General features: G+C 39.8%; 1 protein-coding gene across 1 annotated transcript in view; it reads right to left on the reverse strand.

Annotated features, from left to right (window-relative positions):
• pawr (PRKC, apoptosis, WT1, regulator) overlaps positions 1–21,588 on the reverse strand; it is an 80,948-nt gene extending 59,360 nt beyond the window's left edge. Inside the window, exons 1-2 of the mRNA XM_042511273.2 lie at positions 21,428–21,588; positions 20,509–21,170 (exon numbers count right to left, since the gene is read on the reverse strand). Of these exons, the coding sequence (XP_042367207.2) occupies positions 20,509–21,075 (567 nt within the window). The 5' untranslated portion in view covers positions 21,076–21,170; positions 21,428–21,588. The remainder of the gene's footprint in view (positions 1–20,508; positions 21,171–21,427) is intronic.
• Positions 21,589–21,988: the final 400 nt, after the last annotated feature.

A 21,988-nucleotide genomic window follows, 5' to 3' on the forward strand; every position in this document is an offset into this window, starting at 1 on the left:
GAGAAAGGGATGAAGACAAAGAGTGTGAAGCAAAAGAATGTGCATTCAGGCATGTCCTCAGGCCAAACCCAAGCTTGTTGAGCCTTAACTTGATTGAAAAAACAGATTTGATCTATAACAGTGGTTCCCAAATGGATCCACATTTCTCCTTAGTCATTAGTTCAAGATCCACACATAAGAGATATTATCACATATTCAATTTGATTTTTTGTCCTTTAAAATTTTTTAAAACTTTTGGCAATTTTTTTTTCTTTTGGCAATGATTTTTTTAATTTAAATTCTTCTGGCAATGAAAAAAAATCAAATTATTCTGTAAAAAAATTATTGCTGATTTTCTATTTATTTATTTGCCACAATGAAAATGAAAAATCACCAATAATGACACCATTTATAACAGACAGGAATTGTAAAAATAGATATTTTCGTTGGATTTTTAAATTTTTGATGGTCCTTGACCACATCACCTGAGTCACTTGGGAAGGCTCAAGGGAAAATATTTGTAACTTTGGGGATGGGGGAAAAAAACAGCCACGCCCCTCATCGGATAAATAAAGTCCGAGGCCTATTCTTACTTTGTGTAATAAAATAATATAAAAAAACAGGTCACATAATACCAAGAACAAGGCAATGAGGTAGTCTTTTCTCAAAAAAAAAAAAAAAACTACAATAGAAAATCACATTTCAAAATAAAAGTTCTGTGCTGCAAATTCACTGTACTTCAAAATAGTATGTTTTTCACAAACTTGACATTTAGAATAGACCCACGGCCAACTTTTGGACCGCAACCTACCAGTTGGGAACCACTGATCTATACTGAACCCTTGGTTAAGACATAAAATGTTACAATGCTTCCTGCCCTGCACACAAAACTTTCACTCTGGTCTAAAAAGTGAAAGGCAATGCGTCCTTAGAGCCATTGAGATATACGACACCTGCAACATAATATATGAGCACAGACTGCTGATTGCACCCCCTTAATTTTTCAAGACTAAAGCTTTTTATCTGGTCTTTGAAGCATCACTTGGAGGGCAGTTCGGAGCTTGAAGTGAGAGAGAGTGAGAGCGGCACAGCTTTGCATGCAAATGAGGAATCCGGCTGGAAAACACGGCCAGATTAATTGAAAGCACCTCGCTCCCGAGCAGCTCACAGCAGGTCCTGAACCAACACTTGTCACAATGAGACATGTCACAACATCCCTGATTCCTGCTGGAAATAATAATCCAGACTTTAAATAACACGGCGAGTGAGTCGCGGATTTGTCTCGCAATCCAAAATCATCTTTCTGATGAAAGTCTGGTGTATCTACATAGCTCCTGTGCAACGATTCAGTTGCATAACATCACATGCACTGTAACATTATGTAACTGATCTCGAGGGTAAATCGATCCCCATTATAAATCATGCTCCACTGAAGCAGCAGTGATTTACTCGGGAGTTTCGTGGCAGGCGTTCAGAGGAGACGGCGGCATCACAACAGCGATGCCTCCCTCACAGTTTCATCCTCCTCCATCCTGCGCAGAAAAAAATGCTCAATCCCCACTTAAAAGACTCTTTGGGAGGGAGGAGAAGCATCAAAGTGGAGGGTGGACACTTTCTGAACAACGACAGGCCTCCCATTAACCCTGAGTGAGTGGGAGGAGGGTGGAGTCGTGATAAAGATGGCCAGGAAATGGAATGTCATGTGACAAAGACAAGTCATTACCTCTCGTGGTATTTCAGGTGCTGTTACTCAGCACCATTAGTGTAAAACCAATACGCATCCTTTTTTTCTCCTGGTGAGAACAGAAAGTCTGGAGCACACAAGGATAAGCCTGACAGTCGGCATGTGATGTACCGCCACAATAATCATGCTAATGTTCCTGAATGTGCCACAGGTCCCAGAGGAGCCGGACTTCCAGGAACTGACTCAGAATCACTGCTCTGCCTCACGTTTACATTTCCTGCTTAAATCATTTTTACTTTGAACTCAAAAGCAATAAAAACTGACATTTAACAAACGTGACATTCTAGTTCTATGTCTCAACATGATGTGTTTTCCCTTGAATTTTCTTTTCATGTGCAGTAATCTTTTTTCCCTCTTCAGCTGTGTGCTAATGACACAGGTCTATTAAATGTAATTTATTTCAAACTGACAAGAAAAAGCAAAAGTAAAAACATTTGCCACGTGGCTATAATGTGAGTCAGTGCAAAACCTGTCATCAGTAAGAAACATGGCAACACTTCCTAATAAGTAAAGCTTTATATTTACTGAATAAGACTTCTTTAATGGCTATTATGTTAAATTTCTCTGAGCCATCAACTCTGCATGAATAAATGTTAAGCCTTTAACAATAAGCGTTGCAGGTCTCTAACTTTGTAATAAGCCAACAGCAAAACTCATATGTGACAATTTAATGACTTTAAAACAATGTGTTAATGAATGGATTTTGGTCCAGAAGCTTTACAGCCCTTTTCAGGGCTGTCAGAGGTCAAACAGTTGATTTGAGCTTTATAACTATTACAACAAAGAACTTAAAAGAAAAATAAACAAGCCATTAAGATTTACTATAGATTTAAAGTTAACATGGGAAAATCAGCAAACTTTCTGTTGCTGCCATTACACGGGTTAGACACAGCACTAAAGGACTGTCAGGAGAAATCTAAAGCTGCTCTCCACCTGGTCAGTTCAACATCTGCCCGATTAGACAGAAGTAACACGGCAGCAGTGGCTAACAACGAGCTGTGTGACGGTCCCAAGAATCTCACACCGACGCCGAAATGGCTTGACCCTGTCATTATATACAAGTGATGTCCAAATCAAATACCAGAGTATTCAATAAGTTATGTTTTAAAAACCCTTTCATAAGTGTTCAGTACCAGTAAAACATACCAATTTAATTAAAAGAAATGTGCAAAACCAACCAAACCAAACATTAGTTTCCAAACAGATCCCTTTTATTTGATTGTGTGCCAGAATATTTAGGATTTCTGAAAAAAATATCTTGTCCGTATGTTTGTGTGCTGGGGGTGCATAGCAGAGTGCACCTTGCCTGCTTGCCGAGTAACACAATACTCCAATATACAGTATCGGAAACCGCTGAAGCATGTTTTGCATTCCAGCAGGAGAGAGGCTGGACTATTGTGTACAGAGGCCATTGTGTTTGTCCGCTGGCAGACACCAAACCAGACCATGAGTCATGCTAAGCACAGTCTGACCCCCCCCCCCACCAGCAGCTAACAGCACAAGCTGGGAAAGGTTACAGCCTGTTCACCACGCAGACTTTAAATCAGCTCTAGATTCAAGCTTGGCTCTATTTTTGCAGGACCGTGTCGACCATGACGACAGACGAGCACAAGATATGACACAAGGACATGAGCTTAGGAATGAAAAACTAGTTAACAGTAGAAAAGCATGCAGTATGTAAATAGTGTTTCCTGCCAAAACCATGCTACTGTGAGGAAACAAACACTGCAAATGAGAATTTCAATTTCACTTGTCACTCTGGGTGTATCACATGGTTGCTCTCCTGTAAGCTGTGGAAATGGATGCACTGAAATTTGATGTTGATTATTTTGCACAGTATCTTTTGTCCTGGTAGAGGACAGAAAGTATTGAGCAAGTTTTCTACATAAAAGAAACCACCAAAAAGGATGTCAGTTAACAATCTGCTTGGCAACAGAAAATAAAACAATGAAAGCCTCAAATGAAAGTGACAGGCAACTCAAAAGTCTGACCTTCAACAGACAGAAATGCACACAGCACTCTCACAATAAACTACTTTGTACTAAAGGGTATACGAGCAAAAGATTAATGTCAGTGCTCCTAGATTATGTATTTCGGCCCCTCCAGGATGTTGCAATGTTGCTACTGCAACAATAACACAACGTCAACCAATCTCTGTGAACTTAGCACAACATGCAATTTTAACCAATACTGCAAGTTTTCCACAAATTTGACCAATCCTTGTAGTTTCCCGTGAAATTCACTAATCATTTTGGTCATCAACAATAATGTGTTAATTGCAATGCGATTAATGTCCATATATGCGCTTTTATTTGTTTTCTTTATCATGTTAATCGCTGACTGGCATTCCTGTATTTAAGAGCCTGTACTGGTCTGAGTTTTAAAGCGAAAGTGATGCTCTGTATTCAGGCGGCACACAAACAATATCGATTGAAAAACACTTATCTACCACAAAACACGCGCAGAATGACTGAAACGCACTGACAACAGAGACGAATCATGCAACAGAGGCTGTTGCATCCAGAGCTGTTGCACTTGCTGAAAGAATCAAGGTGAGCTGGATTAAATACGCAGGGTATGTTGTAATACTAGTATAGTATAAATCTGTGTATAAAAAGTGTAGTTTATTCTTACTGGAACAAGTTTCCTTCAATTTTTAATTATATATATGTAAAGAACCTATTTTTGAAAATTTAACTTGCACAAAAATCACCTAAAACATTACAACATCCATTTTTTTTTTAGAAAAGCTGCTTTATATTACATTTACTTTAAATTCAGCAGATATGAAACTTTGGCTGGAATAATAATCAGGGTGAAAATATTTTAAATGCTGAATTATGTCAGAATAAGATGTTGTGTGGACGTTAACATTATGACTTTACAGATGTGGGTTTTGGTCTCTATACCTCAGGACTAAAGTTGTCATTCTACGTCAAAATGACATCGGCATGAATTGTTCAGAAGACGTTGGATTTTATTTACTTGACAACACAACTTCAAACCAACTGAATACTGACGTCATCTGCCTTCAGCATTATACAACAAACTCATGTTGGCATTGGATGTTGTCCTGACACTGACTTTTGGTCACCCGACTTAAATTAAACCAATTATCAACTCTAACGATGTTGGTGGCCTGCTGTTTGGGTGACAGCATTACTTCACATTCATGCATAAAACAGTCAAATAAAAGAATGTCGATTTATCTGATCACTGTTTCAACATGAAAATAATTCAGTTCAGAACCACTTTTCTGAGCCCCAAAATCAACAGTTAATCTCTAAGAAACACATTTCCTTGTAACTTCAGAGGTCAGAGCTTTCCCTAGAACTTTTCTTCTTCAACTCACTGTGTAGCCCCGAGGCAATACTGCTCTGACCAAACCACTCTCACTGACCTATTTTTAGTTTACCAAAACAGGCCCATTTCTAATCCAAAACCTCAAACTATTTGGTTTATGGGGCTCGTTGGCAGTGCACCATGCCATCACAGGAGTAGCACTAATGTTAACTTACAGCTCCAGTGCAGGAAAAAGAAAGAGGTTACAGAGAACAGTGCTCAATTTTCTGGTTACATATAGATAATTCCCTTTGCTTTTACACAATGGTAGCAATTTGTAGTGCAGTTTCTTTTATAAAGCTGCTGCAAATTCAGTCATTTTGAGCCAGAATAATTTACTAAAAAGACTTTATAGGCCCAATCTGCAGTGCCTCAAGTACACGACTCTCCACTGTGGCTCCACTTGGTGATAAGGCAGGTGTATTTGGAAGTAAACATCATGACTGGTGCGACTTAAATGTCAGGTAATACAGAACTGTCATGCATTTCTTCATGCATTGTGACAACCATGAAGTTATTGCGCTTCAGAGGCTGTTTATGTTCAGTAGTGTCTCAAAAGGACTCCCAGGGGTGCATGAAACACTCTCCCTCTGTCCTCTGCATGATGGTGGGCTGGCGACTGTTTGCACTTGATTGTGTGACCTTTAAGGCTGACACGAGGAAGATAAATCCAGCCCCGTGGACAGATAGAGCTGGTGACACCAGGCCATTCATCCTGGCCTGGACAGCTTCACGTTGGACCAACTGTGAAAAAGGGCGGAGGAAGGAGGAAAAATAGAGCTGAGGAGAGAGAGGAGAGTGCACAGAGGCCACACACACGGCTATACCTCATGTTTACTTATGAGCTTGAAGCCTGATTTCGCAAAAACAAACGACTATGGATGTATGCAGGCTCGAGGACTGATTTGATAATGAGGTGTTTGAGGAGATAGCTGAGGACAGCAGGATTTTTGGTGGAAAAGGAGAGACAAAAATACCAGGCTAAATACCATATGAAAGATGACATACAGCACCAGACAAAAATACAAACAAGGGACTGGTGTTGAAGAAAAGCATACAACCAAGCAGGGCGGCTCTTGACAAAAATCCAATCTGTCACGCTGAACTGAGAAGTTTCAGTGGCTATGAATCTTTTAGGAGGCCGTCAGCGCCACAGGCAAAGGTTAATACCAACAGAGGAGAGAGGGCTACAAGACACCGCAATGATAAATATTACCGCTCGGCTTCTCTTTCTGTGAACATGAAGGTGTGACTGAAACGCCTCGACACGTGTCCATTCAACTTTCACTCATGGGTTTGGACACAGTTTTGTGGCTGGACAGCAACGCGTAAAAAACAGTTAGCTGCAGCATTAATCATGCAACATTTTGCTATCAAAAACACAGAAAGTGGTATTCAGAAAATAAATAAAAAACTATAAAAATCCAAGAATGTTGCCGTGGGAGTTTGGGATATCCCAGTGCTCAGTGAACAGTTTACAGCGCAAAGCGTGAAGGATGCAATATTAAAGGGGTGAGATAACAGATCCCAGAAGAAACAAACATGGAGGAAATGACATGCTCTGTCTGTACTTCACTGAAAGTCGTGTAACAAGTTGTTGTCCTCCGCTGTATTGCAGATCTGAGGAGCTGCTCATGTTTGTGTCGCCCCTTATAAATTACAAAGAACATATGGAAAATCCAAAGCAGATTTGTTGATACTTTGGAAAACAGGTATGAAATATCTTAAAGCAGTGGTTACCAACCGGTCCAGCCAAGGGGTCCAGATTTCTCCTTAGTCATTAGCTAAAGGTCCACACGAGATAAATAACCACAAAGTAAAAACCATATCTAATATTATTTTATAAAATGTAAACAACGCATGGGCTTAGAACACAAAGAAATAACACAAGTTGTGAGAGTTAACAGAAATGGCACTTCAAATTTAAAGCTCTGTGCCGGAAATTCACTGTACTTCAAAATAAACTGATTTTTACAAACTTGAAAAATCACTTGCAGTACATTCAGAACGAGCCCACGACCCAGTTTTGGACCACAACCACACCAGCTATCCCTTAATAATGAGGTGAACATTTGAAAAAGTAACTCTTGAGAGCAAAAACATCCGCCTTGAGACCGTTCCAAAAAATCTGTTTCCAATGTTTTTTCTACTCTGGCTACAGTATGATGTCATAGCCTTCCAGATTTCTTTAAATGCTTATCTGCTCTGAGCACACTACTTAGATACAAATATGAACCAAATCTTTAAAATGTAAGGGCTGGATTATTTGTTGAGATCTGAATCTTTAAATCACCAAAACTAATAATCAGGATGATAAGAGTACAAAAGGGGTGCAGATTGGGCCAATGTGTGAAGGTCAGAGATCAGAGTAAACACAAATCAAAGTGTCTAGTTCCTGCTCTTCGCCTTGACCTTCCTTTTTTGATGATGACAGGCATCTTAAATTACATTAACTTTATTGCAGTCAGCGGCCATCAGTGGAAGGTCAGAGAGCATGTTTTATAAAAGAGAGCTACACAACAGTGGCAACAGATATTTTTATCTGCAATATTGGACACGTTTCACTTTGAAAATGAAAATCAGACAAGCAAGATGCATTATTTATTGTAAGTGTGTGTGTGTCTACAGCTCTGTGTGTATGCCTACAGTGTGTTTGAAAAGAGGTTGCCAACAACATGAAGGGTATTGTGGAGTAATAACCACTGACGACCTGATTATCAAGGTGAGGTTAACACCCACAGATCAGGGAAGCTATTACAACAACAACAACATTGTGCAGCAACATGAAAGGAAAACACAGCAAAGGTTAATACGAGTCAGACGAGACTTGTTCAAAAACACGGTGAGCCTCTGATGATCCATTAAGGCATCATCATCTGAGGGAGGAGGAAAGGCCAAGAAGTGAAGCGGGTCCAGTTTGTTTGTTGTCGGACAGGTCTGACACTGTGATACCTGACAGCGTTCAAGATATCACAGATTTAAAAGAAAGAGCTGAAATCACGAAAAAGGACAAAGAGTCACCGAAAGCCCAAAAGTGACAGATCAGGTATCTTATGCAACACAGACACAACAGAATCCTCCCTATGTGGTGGATTGTATTGGTCTCTGAATCACAGTAAAATGCTCAAAGTTAATCGATAATAGACCAATGTGTGGTTAAAGATCAACAAAATTGACGTGTATGACTGAAAAAATATCAATACACCTCCTTGGCGAAGAGTTCAGGTAAAACCAATCAAATCAAAACATTATAACAAAGTTATAAACTTGATTTGCACTGGATGGGGTCTTTAAGACTGAAAAGGTCTTCGAATCTGACTGTTGACCCAACGTAGATGTGAATGTCTCACTTGAGATTCAGTGTGCTGGTGTACAGAAGCAAAGCACTGAAAGACACATCATCATCCTGACGCTCTCTGCACAGTACGATATATGAGTTCACTCAAAGTGTGTGCTTACAATGTCAAGATTGATGACTTGGCACTGATTATTTGATATTTGTGTACACTGTTGCTAGAGCACCATGTTTACTCTACATCTCCATATCTTAATGTAACTTGAGGTCTCATGGCGTCATAATGTAACTGTGGATATAAGTCACTGATAAGCTGTGACTGAAATCACGCCCTTCACATACTCAGTACTTGATTAGTGAGCAGTTTTCAGAAATTCAGATTTCAGACACTTATAAATCATTATTTTGCAAGGAACAACACAGATGCAAGTAGTGAAAAGGTGTGTTGGATACGGGACACCACAGTTTGTGTTCCATTGTGCAAATTTTTGAGGGAACTACATTGCTCATGTAATTTTGAAATTAGACAGGCACTCAATAAAATGTGATAATATATCTCACTTACATGTGTGTAAAATATTTCACTTTTTAACTGCTTTTGTTCAGCGTTTGCCAACAAATATGTCCAAGAGATTCTGTAGACGATGCTGTGTGTTGATATATATCATTCAAAATGCCAATGAAATGATAATGTAAGCTACATTTTGCACTTGAATCAACAGTGTCGGGAATCATGGCGAGGCACTTTTCTTAATAATAATTATATACTAGCAAGCAATGTTTTACAACTATTACTGGTTTGACCTACAACAAACCACACACTTTCACATGCCTCCAGTGCAGGTTGGCCATTTATTTGGCTATTATAAATGCATTAACAGAGGAGATGTGTCAGTCAAAATCATGATAAAAACAGGAAGGAGCAGGTACTACAGGTTCTCCATCAGGTGTTTCTTACCACAATGTTCTTTAACACAATATATTACCCTTAGACTTCCTAGTACATTTAATGGTTGCCAGGTTTTCTCCATATAAATGATGTTATGCTGTAAAATGCAGATAAAAACGCTTGTGAAAACGCAGGTGGTGTTTCCAGAACTTGCTGCCTTATGTTACTCTTTAACTACACAATGTTAAAGTTAATGTAAATTCTATGTGCAAGGCTCTGTGCTTTCATAGCTTTTCCCCCGTTTTCAATGCTTTTAAAAGTATATATTCTATAAAGGGTTTCCCCAAATAAACCATTAAACAGGGGTGGTAAAACAAGGTAGTTTTATCTAAGACATAACATGATCAGTGCATTACTGTTATCCTATGAGTCTAACAGATTATGATGGCATCTCATTTTAAGACTAATTTAGTTAATTAGATGACAGTCTAAATAAGAGGCTTATTCATTAAATATACAGCGTTTTGCTGTGTGATGTAGCACTTCTGCTCATTTTCCCTTTACTCCATAAAGATTATCTAGCTCTAGTCTACTAGCAATGGGAAAGGAGTCTTAATGGCTCTTCTCACTTTAAAAAAAACCTGCATATACTTGCAAAATTTGGTGGAAAAGGGGTATAAGATAGCCATCCACAGATACAGTTAAGCGTCTGGACTCACTGTGACTTTCATATGTATGTTTAACAATAAAGCATGATATCTTAAAACACATATCTTATAGTAATTATAATATCAACTGCCTCTTATTTCATGCACCATAAAAAGGTAGGTTTATACATGGTACTTTGGGCCACCCTACATGTTATTGTTGGCCCAGTTAAATGTAGCAGGGGACCCTGCTTCGTCTCTTTTTCAGCTAAGGGGTCCTTGGCCTGAAAAACGTCGAAGACTCTTGCACTGAAACAACAAATACAGCTTTTAAATGTCTTTTTTGGTTGTTTTGCGTCCAATTTATCCAGTATTGCGAGCTGACATGCACATTTGCCCTGGTAGGGGGGATAAATACAGTCATTCTGAGATGGTTTCACAGAGTGAAATGAATGTACAAGTACTACACACTATCCAACAGAGCTTTAAAACAAAGAGCCAAAGGTAATTTGCCAGCAAGAGAAAGCTGGAATGAGAAAACAAGACATTTTGTGGCAGGTACAGTACAGTATCGCTGCCTCCAGTGTTGTGAGTCAAGTGGCACATTGCCATGGTAAACACAACACACACACAAACACACATACATACGAGTGCATGAACAAACACACAAAAGACACTCGAGCTTCAAGGTATGAGCTTGATAATAGGTGGGCCCTTCTGTCAGCTGAAGCAGGTTTCAGGCTCCTTTGTTGGGAGGAAAAGCTTAAAGATCAAGGCTTCGTGTGTTTGGCAGTTTAGAGCCACATATTTATTCCATTTCAAGGGTTCAACTCGCATTCCTGGGCTGTTTCACTGAGCTCTTTTCAATGCTGTGTCCTTTTAAAGAGTGACTTTCTGGGGGGTAAAACCCTGAACATCTATCTAATATTCAGTCTGTCTAAAGTAGGAAATTAAATCAATCTTCTGATGTTGAAAATGTTTTCAATTCGGCCTAAATTACCACATAAATCTTACTCTAATAAATCCTATTTGTTTTCACTCAAGGGCACCACAAGAGCCAAAAGCACCACTGAAGTTCAGTGTTTAAATATTTTTCTTGCAGCTCAGTTTGTGAAAATTAAGTTTGTCCTTTTTGTGGTAAGAAATGAGGATCGACAAACAAAACACTGGCGAGACTCAGAAACATCATCCCGTTCCGCCAACATTCCTCCGTCTGAGTCTTTCACTTTCCCTTTTTTGACCTACAGGAAGAAAGTGATGTTGGTTCGTCCTTCCTCAAAAGCAGCTTTGGTTGCACATGTAAAACCAGCCTGTCTGATAACCCTGATGCTTATCAGGAGGAAGCAGTTTGAGTGAGATCCATGGTGACATAACACACAGAGGCAGTGCGTGAAACCTGTGAGACTGCAGACAAAATCAGTCTGTTGGTGTGCATTCACTCATACAAATACAACTGAGGCTTATTGTCCCTCATGCAATACAACGGCACAGTGAGCAACGGACCGCGGCTATGGCAGAAATGACATCTCAGACAGCACCGGTTGTGAATAACTGACTATAACTTATGTTCGAAATTTATGCAAAGTGATAACTGAGGCATAATTGGTCAGATGTTGGCTAAAACTACTTGGAGAAACATTTTAAGGCTTTGTATTCTTGCATTTGAAAACATAAACGTGGCTAACCTGATGGAGATGGTACAGGAATATTTCTAAATTTGAAGGCCATAAATTCAATTTGAACTGAACTCATATATTGTATATTCAGTAAGGTGGGACCCGGTCACTCGGTTTAAATTCTTGGGATCAAAATTTGCCTTCAGAAAACAATCTCAGTTCACAGTTTTATCTGTGCGAGTTGTTTTAAAAAGGGGCCTAACATGCCTTTCCTTATTTTGTGTCTTCTATATAATGTAACAGTAAGGGTTTCAAATCATAAGCACTTTCCTTTATCGATTATTGGTAAAATTGACAATTAATTACTCAATAAGTTATTTGGAAAAAAAATAAAACACTGCTTATTTCAAACATTACCAAATGTGTTTTTTTCACGATCAAAGCTCGCAGCATCATATTGTGTATATACTCTGACAGCGCTGCATGGTCTAGCAACTGACCGATTAAATTTCACGTTTGACTAAATTCTTAATGACTTGACTGATATCATCCCTCGTAACAATGAAGTTTGATCATGATAAACATGGCCAAAGTTTTTCGTAATGAGGTAAACATACATGTAAGTAATCCTGTGAGCAAAAACCTCAGGCTTCAGACCTTTCTGGAAACGTTCTCCAACAGTTTTTTCTACTCTGGTAGAAAAAATCGTATGTCATCATCATGTATGGATTTCTTTAAATGGTCATCTACTCCAGGCATGCTACTGCAAGTGTTTACATTATGTAGCCTACACCGTTACATGAAGGTGCACGCTAACATCAAGGAAACGTGAAATCGGTTGCCATTGTTGTAAATTTTTCCCTGATTTCAGGCTGGAACATACCGATATCTAAAAAAAAATTACTACTAGTGTGGTTTTGCTTGCAGCCAATCACCTCAAGTGTTCTTCGATTTAATGTGACGTGTGATTGGCACAGTCTGTGGTGTGGTGAAGTTGAGTAGAGCTAGCAGTGCAGCATCCAAAATGTTTTAAGTATGGCTAAACTACACACCTGTGGCATTTTACACGACTGAATACTTTCATTCACATCATGCGTATCAAACACAAGGAAAAAGGTATCAAATGACTCTACCTCTATTGTGCTCTGTCACATTAAGGGTACTGGTACTGTGATTATCAAAATAATACCCAGCCCTGCAGGCGTCAGTGTTCAGAAAAGCGAAAAACAGGCAGACCAAATGTGTACCAGAATTTAAAATAGAAACAGTGGGAAAATGGAGACTGGGGTCTCTAAGTAATTCTACTTTAATGAACACAAACAGACGGGCTCCCAAATGCCTTATCATGCAGAGCGGCCTGATTAGGGCTGACTCACAAATTCCCCACAGTCGTCAGCAAACACACAGGAATGTCCAACAAATAGGTTACACATAACAGACACACAAAAACACACAACATACACTCCTCTAATCCACCACTCTGTTGCTTAACACCCCCTACAGCGTATGTTTGTGTCTGTCAAACAAGTAAGTAGGAAAGTTCCCCAAAAACCACACAACCAGGGGGGAGACTTACTTCCAAAAAGCGGAAGCATGAAACCGATTATCACTTATCTCTGCATGCCTCCGTAAACTATTAGGATTAAAATCCCAAAGAGTGCATTTCTATAAGCTGCATGTCTGTTACCACAACACACCAGATCTTGTTAATGTTCTCAGCTTGAATGCTGGTCATTAGAGGGGAAATACGAGAACGGGAATAACGACGGAAAAATATAAACTTAAACAAAACGTGTACAATTTCAGAGTGAAGACGGTCTGAGCTGAACTTTCATGCCAAAACAATGGCCTGAATCCAGGGTCAAATGAGGACAAGGCTTTTCACTCTGTCACTGTTTTGTGCCTGCAGAGAAAACAGTCAAACTGGATTTGGTTAAATATTTAGATGGTTTGTGAAACACACTGGGTTTAACCAGTTTAGTCAACACCGGACTGATGTAAATTCCACCAAATCAATCATTTCTGCTCCATTTAGAGGCTTATTTTAGAATCTCAAGTTGATACCAATACAGCAATTGATGACAAATTTGTATTTGCAGGGTATGTACACACTCAGGAGTTAAACATTAGCCACAAAGACAGCAATCGTGTCACTCAAGCAGTAGCAGTGAGGTGAGTAATGTCTCATGCAGACTCCTGGTGCTTCTCTTAGGAAACTGCCAACAGCAGAGTGTCAGTGGTCCATGCTGAAGTTGGCTGTATTACCTTCAGTTGACCAGAGTTTTGGGATAAAGCACACTGAGATCTGAGAACTGCTGAGCTGTATTAAGGGAGGAGAGAGGAGAGAACGAGGCTGCCCTACAGGCAAAACAGGCAGCCACGGTCACAATTTTTCATGTGTGCATGCAACGTCAATGCTCTGAGGCAGTGCAGGTTTTGCATGACTGTGCATTCTTGCTGTGCAGGGGGTTTTGTTGTTCTTCAGTAATAATCTACAGTCTGTTCTGCAAAGTTCCTGAACAACCATAGCTAAAGAGCAGTGACCCAGATGAAAAGGACTTTGAACTTTGTGTGCAAATAACAGAAAAACTCAAACAGGAAATACCAAACAGAAGTTTTGACTTTGAATACATCTAATAGTGTGATACTGAGGTAAATAACAATCAGCGAAGCTAGTAGTGTCAGTTTTCTGAGTTACAGTCTGGTACTGAAATCAATTTTGTCAGAGTTGACATAACTTCAGGTGAAGGTCACGATATTAACCATTTTTAATCAATTATTTTTAACTACTACAATCTGAGACTGCTAAACAGACAGAAAAGACTCCAAATCTAACTTTGTTTCAGGTACCAACTTTTTTTGATACTCAGTGTCAAATTTAAGACTGATTTTTGGACAAATCATCTTTTTTAGGCATTGCAAGTAAGATAAAGGTAAGTAGTATGTATATGGCCATGTGAAGGGTCGGGATTTATGTAGAAAAATTGTTTTTGAGTGAGTTGGGTTACTCTGGATTTTGCCAGGTATAAAATAAAATCACAGTGTTAGATTTGGTGGTAGGTTTAAAGATTTGTATCATCAGAAATTGACTTTCACACAAAAGAGACAGAAGAAATTTAAATTAAAAAAAAAATGGATAATTAATTGGATAAAATGTTTGTGGCAGTTAAGACCCTACAAAATCAAATGTAAGACTCAAATAACATTTAAGGCCTAATATGCACTAAATTAAATTTAAGACATTTTAAGACCATTTAATGACCTGCAGACACTCTGACCGACAACTACAAAGTGCAGTAGAGAGTGGTTTCACTTGTGACTAACTAGCAAGTGGCCCTTCATTTCGTTCTCACAGCATCTTTAGCTCTAATCCACTGATTTGATGCCATCTGACAGCATAATGGACGCTCACCTAGTCAGGGGGTCACTTTAATGGGCCCTGACGTTTACGTAACATTCTGACAAACTGAACAAAACCACGTGCCACGGCCCATTACAAAGGTGCTGCATGTTTTACGAGGTGCTGAGAGACCAGGTACCTGTATGGAAAGGGGCCGAGCTGGTTACGACTTCATAGCAGAAACAGACAGCACTTCCTCTTTCTTCCCCTTTTTTCTCCTACTTTGGAATTCCCTGAAATTTCACAGAACAGCTCGACTGGGGACTTTTATTTCCATTAGTCACTCCTTTGAAACTCTTCCAGTGACAGTGGCTCTCGTAAACAATCCAGAGCTCACGCCAATAAGTCAACCAAACAAAATGTTCTTTTTGGGAACTGGTGCTTCTGGTTTTGGGAAACTTTACTCTGAGAAACACGTGTTGTAATTGAAGAGTTTGGCATTCCTGTTGTTCGCCTAACAAGTAAAAAGAAGGAAATACAACACCGTACCTAAATAGCTCCTTGCTTACCTAAGTCCATGATAAAATCCCTGTGGTATTTACTGTGATGATGTGACCTTGTTTGGAGAAGGGTTTAACAGCAAGTGAAACACGCTCCACCACATGCAAATTAACGTTCTTGCGTTCTTTTGCACAGCTGTGAATTGAAAGCCTATTTATATTTGATAAACAAACAAATGTGGAGATTTTAAAAGTGTAGTGAGTCACAAAAATCGCGATTTGGGATGTGAAAGAGGTGCCACAGCTCATTTTAAACCCGTTTAAAGGAGTATGTAACTTTAATTTTCAGTGTCAGTTTGTTGCATAGAACTACAAATGAAAAAAATACTGCAATTCACAACTTTTAAACACCTTTAGAAAACTATTAAATTGGGATAAATAGGCTTCAACATGTGGCAAAGGAGTTAATATGCTGGGAAACTACTGTACATTCAGAAATGACTGTGCAGCAACAGTAGTAGTGAAGGCCTCCAATGAAAGAAAAAAAACCACACACACATTAGTGCTCATTTCATTAAACCAGTGTCAAACCATGCATTAGACAGCGACTGCACTGGGGTTAAGAAGGATCTAATGTCGTCCAAACTCTGCTCTCAGCGTGGCCCCTCCACAAACATACAGCACAACTTTACCCTTCACTGAACTTCACCACCGAATACAATGAAGCAGAAACAAATTCGGGCACTAACAAGGCATGGGGCTTTTGCTGATAAATGTCAGTTCAGGCAGTTTTTAAGAGTGCAGATGAAAGAGTTGCAATGATGCATAGAGTCTTTTTTGATATGCCCTAGAAACTTGGGCTGGGTATTGGTATTCAATACTGTTAAGAAATCGACTGAAAAAAACACCACTAAGTAGTATCCAAACTTCTGCAGTCAAATAATACCTGCCTTTTATCATTCCTGTACCCAGATCGAACAAAAAAAAAAGACTATTTGTAACATTTTTGTTACAGCCAATCACCGCAAGCATATTTCGACTGAATGTGATGTGTGATTGGTCCCCTTCCACCGGTATAAATACAACATATAATATCTATGAAGTTAGGCATAGTATATTTGATAGAGTTAATGGTTCAGCATGTCAAAATGCAACCAAAACACCTGAAGGTACATCCTCACCAATAGGTTTAAAACACACAGCTATTATTACATTTACAGTATGCACCTCAGGCGTTTTGGAGCCTCTGAGACAAAGTGGTTAAATTATTTTTCATGCTTTCTGACAGTAACACATTCTACATCTGCTTGTTCTTAAAGGCTGCAAAATATCGTCAAACAGAAATATTAATATTTTATGCATGTCTTACACATAAGCTTGAAAACTTTCCCCCAAAATTCAGCTTATTTGGCTTCTATGTAAACTTCCACTACAACTTAAAATAAAGGAAAGTGGGTTAGACAGCAAAGAATGAGTCTGAACTGACGGATATCAGTATGACAGTGCTGTTTAAGAGGTTAACATAAGTTTGTATGAAACATATTAACAGAGAGATCAAGTTAGACAAGGACCCCTCTTGTCTGCCACGTCACTCCCATCACCAGAGTGTTAACTGCCTGAGCGCTCAACACAGAATTGCATGTTAAACCTGTTGACCTCTACAGTGACGCTGCAGACAAATAGCTGTGAGGGGCCGGCGGGCTCCACACTCCCCCGCAGCAGTAGCCTCTGTGGGGCAGATCCAGCCGTCTACATGAAACAGAGTTCACACTCCCTGGTCAGAGCGTCTTACTGCAGCCTCATAACTCATCGAGGTCGTAAAAAGCTGCACAATGAGCCATCAGACCACATGTGGCGTCCTACAGAAACATGCTTACATCACGACCCCAAACATTTTCAGATGAGAGAGCCCAAACCTCACAGAGATGCTCACACTCCACATTCCTCTGTTGCATAAGCATGTCGTGAGCAGGTCAGAGGTCAGCACCGACAACAATGGCCTCCAGTTTGAGGGAGCGAGGAGGGTGAGAGAAAGGAGACACCTTCCTGGAGCGCAGGAGGTGGTATTGATTGATGCTGTGCCGAACTGTCTTTTCTCCAGTAAAGCAGGGAGCTTTTATCGGCCATTATGGCCTCAACAAGCAGAAGATTGGGTTCCCCTGATGCTCTGAAATCCCGCTCAACGGCTATTATGCTGCACAGAACGAGCGGGGAGATAATCCCAGGCATCTCTTTTCACACCTGTCCACTCATATTCACATGACAAAGAGAGCTTGTGTGAGTGGAGTCTTCATTTGCATAGTTTGGTCCTCTTTATATGCAACAGGAGGAGAAAGGGAAACATCTGACGAAAGGAATAAATATCTGCTGTGCTGCCAGTTTGAGCATTTTTAGGTTTCTCTCTAATATCCAAAGTTTGCAAAAATCTCAGTTCATGAAGATCTGAGAGACAAATTATCCATTATTACAGTGGGATTGGTAGACTTGTTCTGCTATTAAGTGCCAGTGGCTACAACATTAGTTTTACATGGTGAAGTGTTGCCAAACAATATAGCAATTAAATATGTCATCACTGTAAATTAAGCATGTACACTGCATTAATTTAATAAGAGAATAAACATTTTTGGGTTTTTTTTTAAAAAGTGAATGCTCAAACAATTCACTGATTAGTCATAGAGCTGGGCAATATATTGATATAAAATCGTGATATGAAACTACAAATCATCTTAGATTTTGGATATTGTGATATTAAAAATGTCATCTTTTCCTGGTTTTAATAAAAATTTTCTGAATTTACCAGACTTTTCTAGTTGCTCTACAATTTGCTTTTCATCCATTTATTCATTAAATCCACATTTCCATTATGATATTGGATTTTTTTTCCGTATCGCCCACACCTGATTAGTCAATTGACAGGAAATTGCAAATATTTCTGATAGCTGAAAAAAATTTCAACCATTTATCAGGCAAAAGGCCACGTTTACTAGCTTCAGCTAATCAAATATGAATACTTAGCGGCTGCAACTAACAAGTATTCTTATTACTTTGTTTGAAAGTCCAAAACCAAATGATTCATTAATCAACCTTCACTTTGTTTTTAGTGCTATGATCATATATCTTATTTTACTGACTATTATGTAACTCAAACTGATAAAGAACTTACCTGCATTATTACAAACCTTTCTACCCACCAACCAAAGCGGTCTTATTAGTATATTTCAGTTTCTCATAACCAGGTTGAGACCTTATTCAGGTTTCTGATATGTTTCACGTGATCTCGACACAATCGAGACACCCAAAAACCGCCAACATATCTCACAGATAAGGAGCTGGCGCTGTCTCTATTGTAAAACCACAGCACACCATTTGGGATCAAAGACTTCCAGTTCTTTCTTTCTGCCTCAAATCAGCTCACCACTTCATCAGATTACTTCCCACCTCCCCCCAATAATAGTCTGTCCGTCCACTTTACTACATAATCAGCTGCCTATGGGCTCGACCTAACATATCTGGCACAGCCCAGAGTGCTGAAGCCCGGCATTACAGCCTGGATTGTGACCAGCTTTCAAACGGCTTTGCTCGGCACTGCTGAGCACCTAATAACAGGATGTGGAGCGCCAACTGAAAAACTGGTCAAACTCCAAGTTGTGCTGCCCCGAGGGCACCGAGTTACAGGGGGCTATCGAGTATAAGAGAAGGGGATACGGGAAGCAGGGTGGTTATGGAGAAATGCCACCATCACCTTAATGACAAAACATTTCTTCCAACAATTTCTGTAAAATCTGAGCGCTTTGTTTCAAAGTCTACTTAATCACAGTACTGGCAAGAAGTGCTTGTTGGCAGCCACGGCTTCATATCAGAGTTCCTGCATGTGTCTAAACCACAGGAATTAGGCAAGAGTGCGACATGATTTAAATTCAATAACAATGAACACTGCCTCCCAATACACACACACACACACACACCACCAACTCCACCGCCAGCCGACAACCCCTCCCTCCCTGTTTCTCCATCTTCCCAACATCTGAGAGCTGCTAATGTTTCTCTTGCTACACAGGGTCTATTAAAGCAGACACATGTATGGGAGGAATTTGGAGACTTTTGGGAAAACAAGAGCTTTTCTTTGATTTTGAATTATTTATGGATCTACAACACCGAATCCAGGGACAATGTGTTAAAGTGAGAACATTTTTGCAACCTGGTCCCAAGATGTTAAAGAGAATAACACCAAGAAACATAAAGTTAGAAAGGAAAAAGGCAAACTACAGCAGCACAAGTTAACCTTAATATGCACATCCATATCAAATATCACACTAAATTGCAACGATAACAACCTTTCATGAATAACTTGTTAACTTCCACAAAAAATGACCCCTGACCTGACCCCTATACACCCTCCTGTATGTTGACAACTTGATACTTGATTTACTTATACGAATACACACTGGCCATGGCGTTAGCCATGATTGATTGAAGTCTATGAACTTCATTTCTTCTTTGCTTGACTGATACAGAAAGTACGGTATTTTGTATTTTACTTCATCATACTTTTGAACCTTTTGAATGTTAACTTCATAATATTTCTGTAATTTCATGTTTTTTGAGTGCATGATCTAATAATATAGGTAAAAGAAATTATGTAAATTCTGTTTTTAAATCCTGTATCTGGAGTGATTTGTTTATCATACATCATAATAAACTTTATTTACAAAGCTCTTTTCAAAACAAAGCTACAAAGTGCTTTGCATGGTTGAACACAGATTTGAGTATCAAGAGGGCCTTAATGCACTGTAGTTTTAAAACAAGTAAAAATATGTGTGTGTGTGTGTGTTGTTTTCCATGCTATTAAATGAATCCAATATTGGAAAATGATTTAAATGTTACGTATTGTACTTATATATCATAAATAGTTGTTATATTACCCTGCCCTACTTGTCACCTGGTCTTTGTAATAGTTTTGACAGCTGCCCCCATCACAACATGGGCCTCCTTCCCATATCACCCCACAGCAGAGTTAATAAAACAAAAACTCCTGACTCATTGCGACAAAAACAATCTCCTTTCCAGCTTAAGTGAAGCTGTCCTGGAGTAAAGGTGCTTTCCCTTCAGAGGATTTACTTTTCACATTATTATGACATTAAGCAAGGCTGACTCACCTCATTGGATGGTATGCTGACAACACCTGTTGATCTCCTCTTTTCCCTCAACTTCCTCTTCTCAATCTGCCCTTTCCCCTTCCGAGCACTGGGACCAGTGCTGTTCTTCTCCTTGACTTTACTGGGTGATGGGCTCCCCTTGTCACTGTCATTGCACGCCATGGGGCTGGAGTCCGGGGACTTGTCCGTCTGAGGCGGGGCCTTCTTCAGGTTGCTTCCCGGCGGGGTGGCGGCTGTGGGTGAAGCGGTGCAGGCAGCAAGGTGGTGCGTTTCCTCCTCGGGTCTCTTTAAAGCAGAGCCGGAGGAGGACCGAGCCACCGCGTAGGAGGAGGGGAGGTAGCTCCCCGCGGAGGCGCTCCGGTCCGGGCTGCCGTTGTTAGTGAGCTCGGTGGTCAGCGGGGCGGCGTGGCGGTTACCGGTGTTGCTGTTTGGGTTGCTGGCACCCAGGGGAGCACCCGTCGCTGCGGCTATGTCCCCCAGCATTTTGGCTCGCATTTTCTCCCGTTTTGCTTTCCACTCCTCCAAAAAGTCTGTCGTGGCGTTGGACTTAAATCCACCCGTTGCCATGATCCCCTTTCTGACGAGTTTGTTAAAATTAACGTAAAGTTGATATGAAGTTTGGTCCTAATGGCACCGCATTCCTCAAGTGATTAACCCGGGTGCTGTTGACAGGTAGAAGTAAAATAAAGTCAAAAACAAAACGTTTTTTGTCTTTTTGGCCTCTTTTTAAGACACAAATGCATTTATTTTTCCACTAACGGCTCACGCCGTCAATAACAACAGGTTCCTAAAGTTTGCTGTTAGCTTAAATGCGCAAAAGTTGCAAGTCTTCGTGTATCTTTAATTATGTTTTCTCGAATAAAAGTACCGTAAAGTGTGCAAAAGTTGACTGAAATGAAGAAGTCAGGTAAAAACTCACCTGTTTGGAGCCGTTTGAGTCGTTAAACTGCTCTGCTCGGTTCGACCAGGTGTGCCCGCGGTGCTCTCAGATGAATGGCGCTGGTCTCGAGCGCTGAGAGCCGCGGCGCTCGCTCTGCCCTCTGGCACACCGGGTGAGTCCGAGAACACCCGAGCACTTCCGACAACAGCCGAAGCAACCGAGGAGCTCAGCACGAGCACAATGTATAGTCCTTTAATTCAGGAGATTTATGATACTTTTTAAAGGTGTTTGTGGTATTTTATACATCACTTTATCATACTTTTGAGCCTTTCAAATACTATTTTTACAATATTTCTGTAATTTCATGGTTTTCAAGACTAATAATTTAAGTACATTAAATTATGTAAATTCTGTTTTTGGTGTGACTTTGTTTTTCTATAGGTTTTAAATCATGTAAAAGGAGTGATTAGCTTATAATACATAATAATAAACTAAGTTACAAAGTGCTTTATGTAGTTAAAGTAAAAAAAACCCATTTTTTTTTGTCTTTTTAGCCTCTTTTTAAGACCCAAATATATTTATTTTTCCACTAACTTCTCC

The sequence above is a fragment of the Plectropomus leopardus genome, chromosome 22 (assembly GCF_026936395.1).
Source record: "Plectropomus leopardus strain MGB_pleo_1.0 chromosome 22, ASM2693639v1, whole genome shotgun sequence".
NCBI classification, from domain to species: Eukaryota; Metazoa; Chordata; class Actinopteri; order Perciformes; family Serranidae; genus Plectropomus; species Plectropomus leopardus.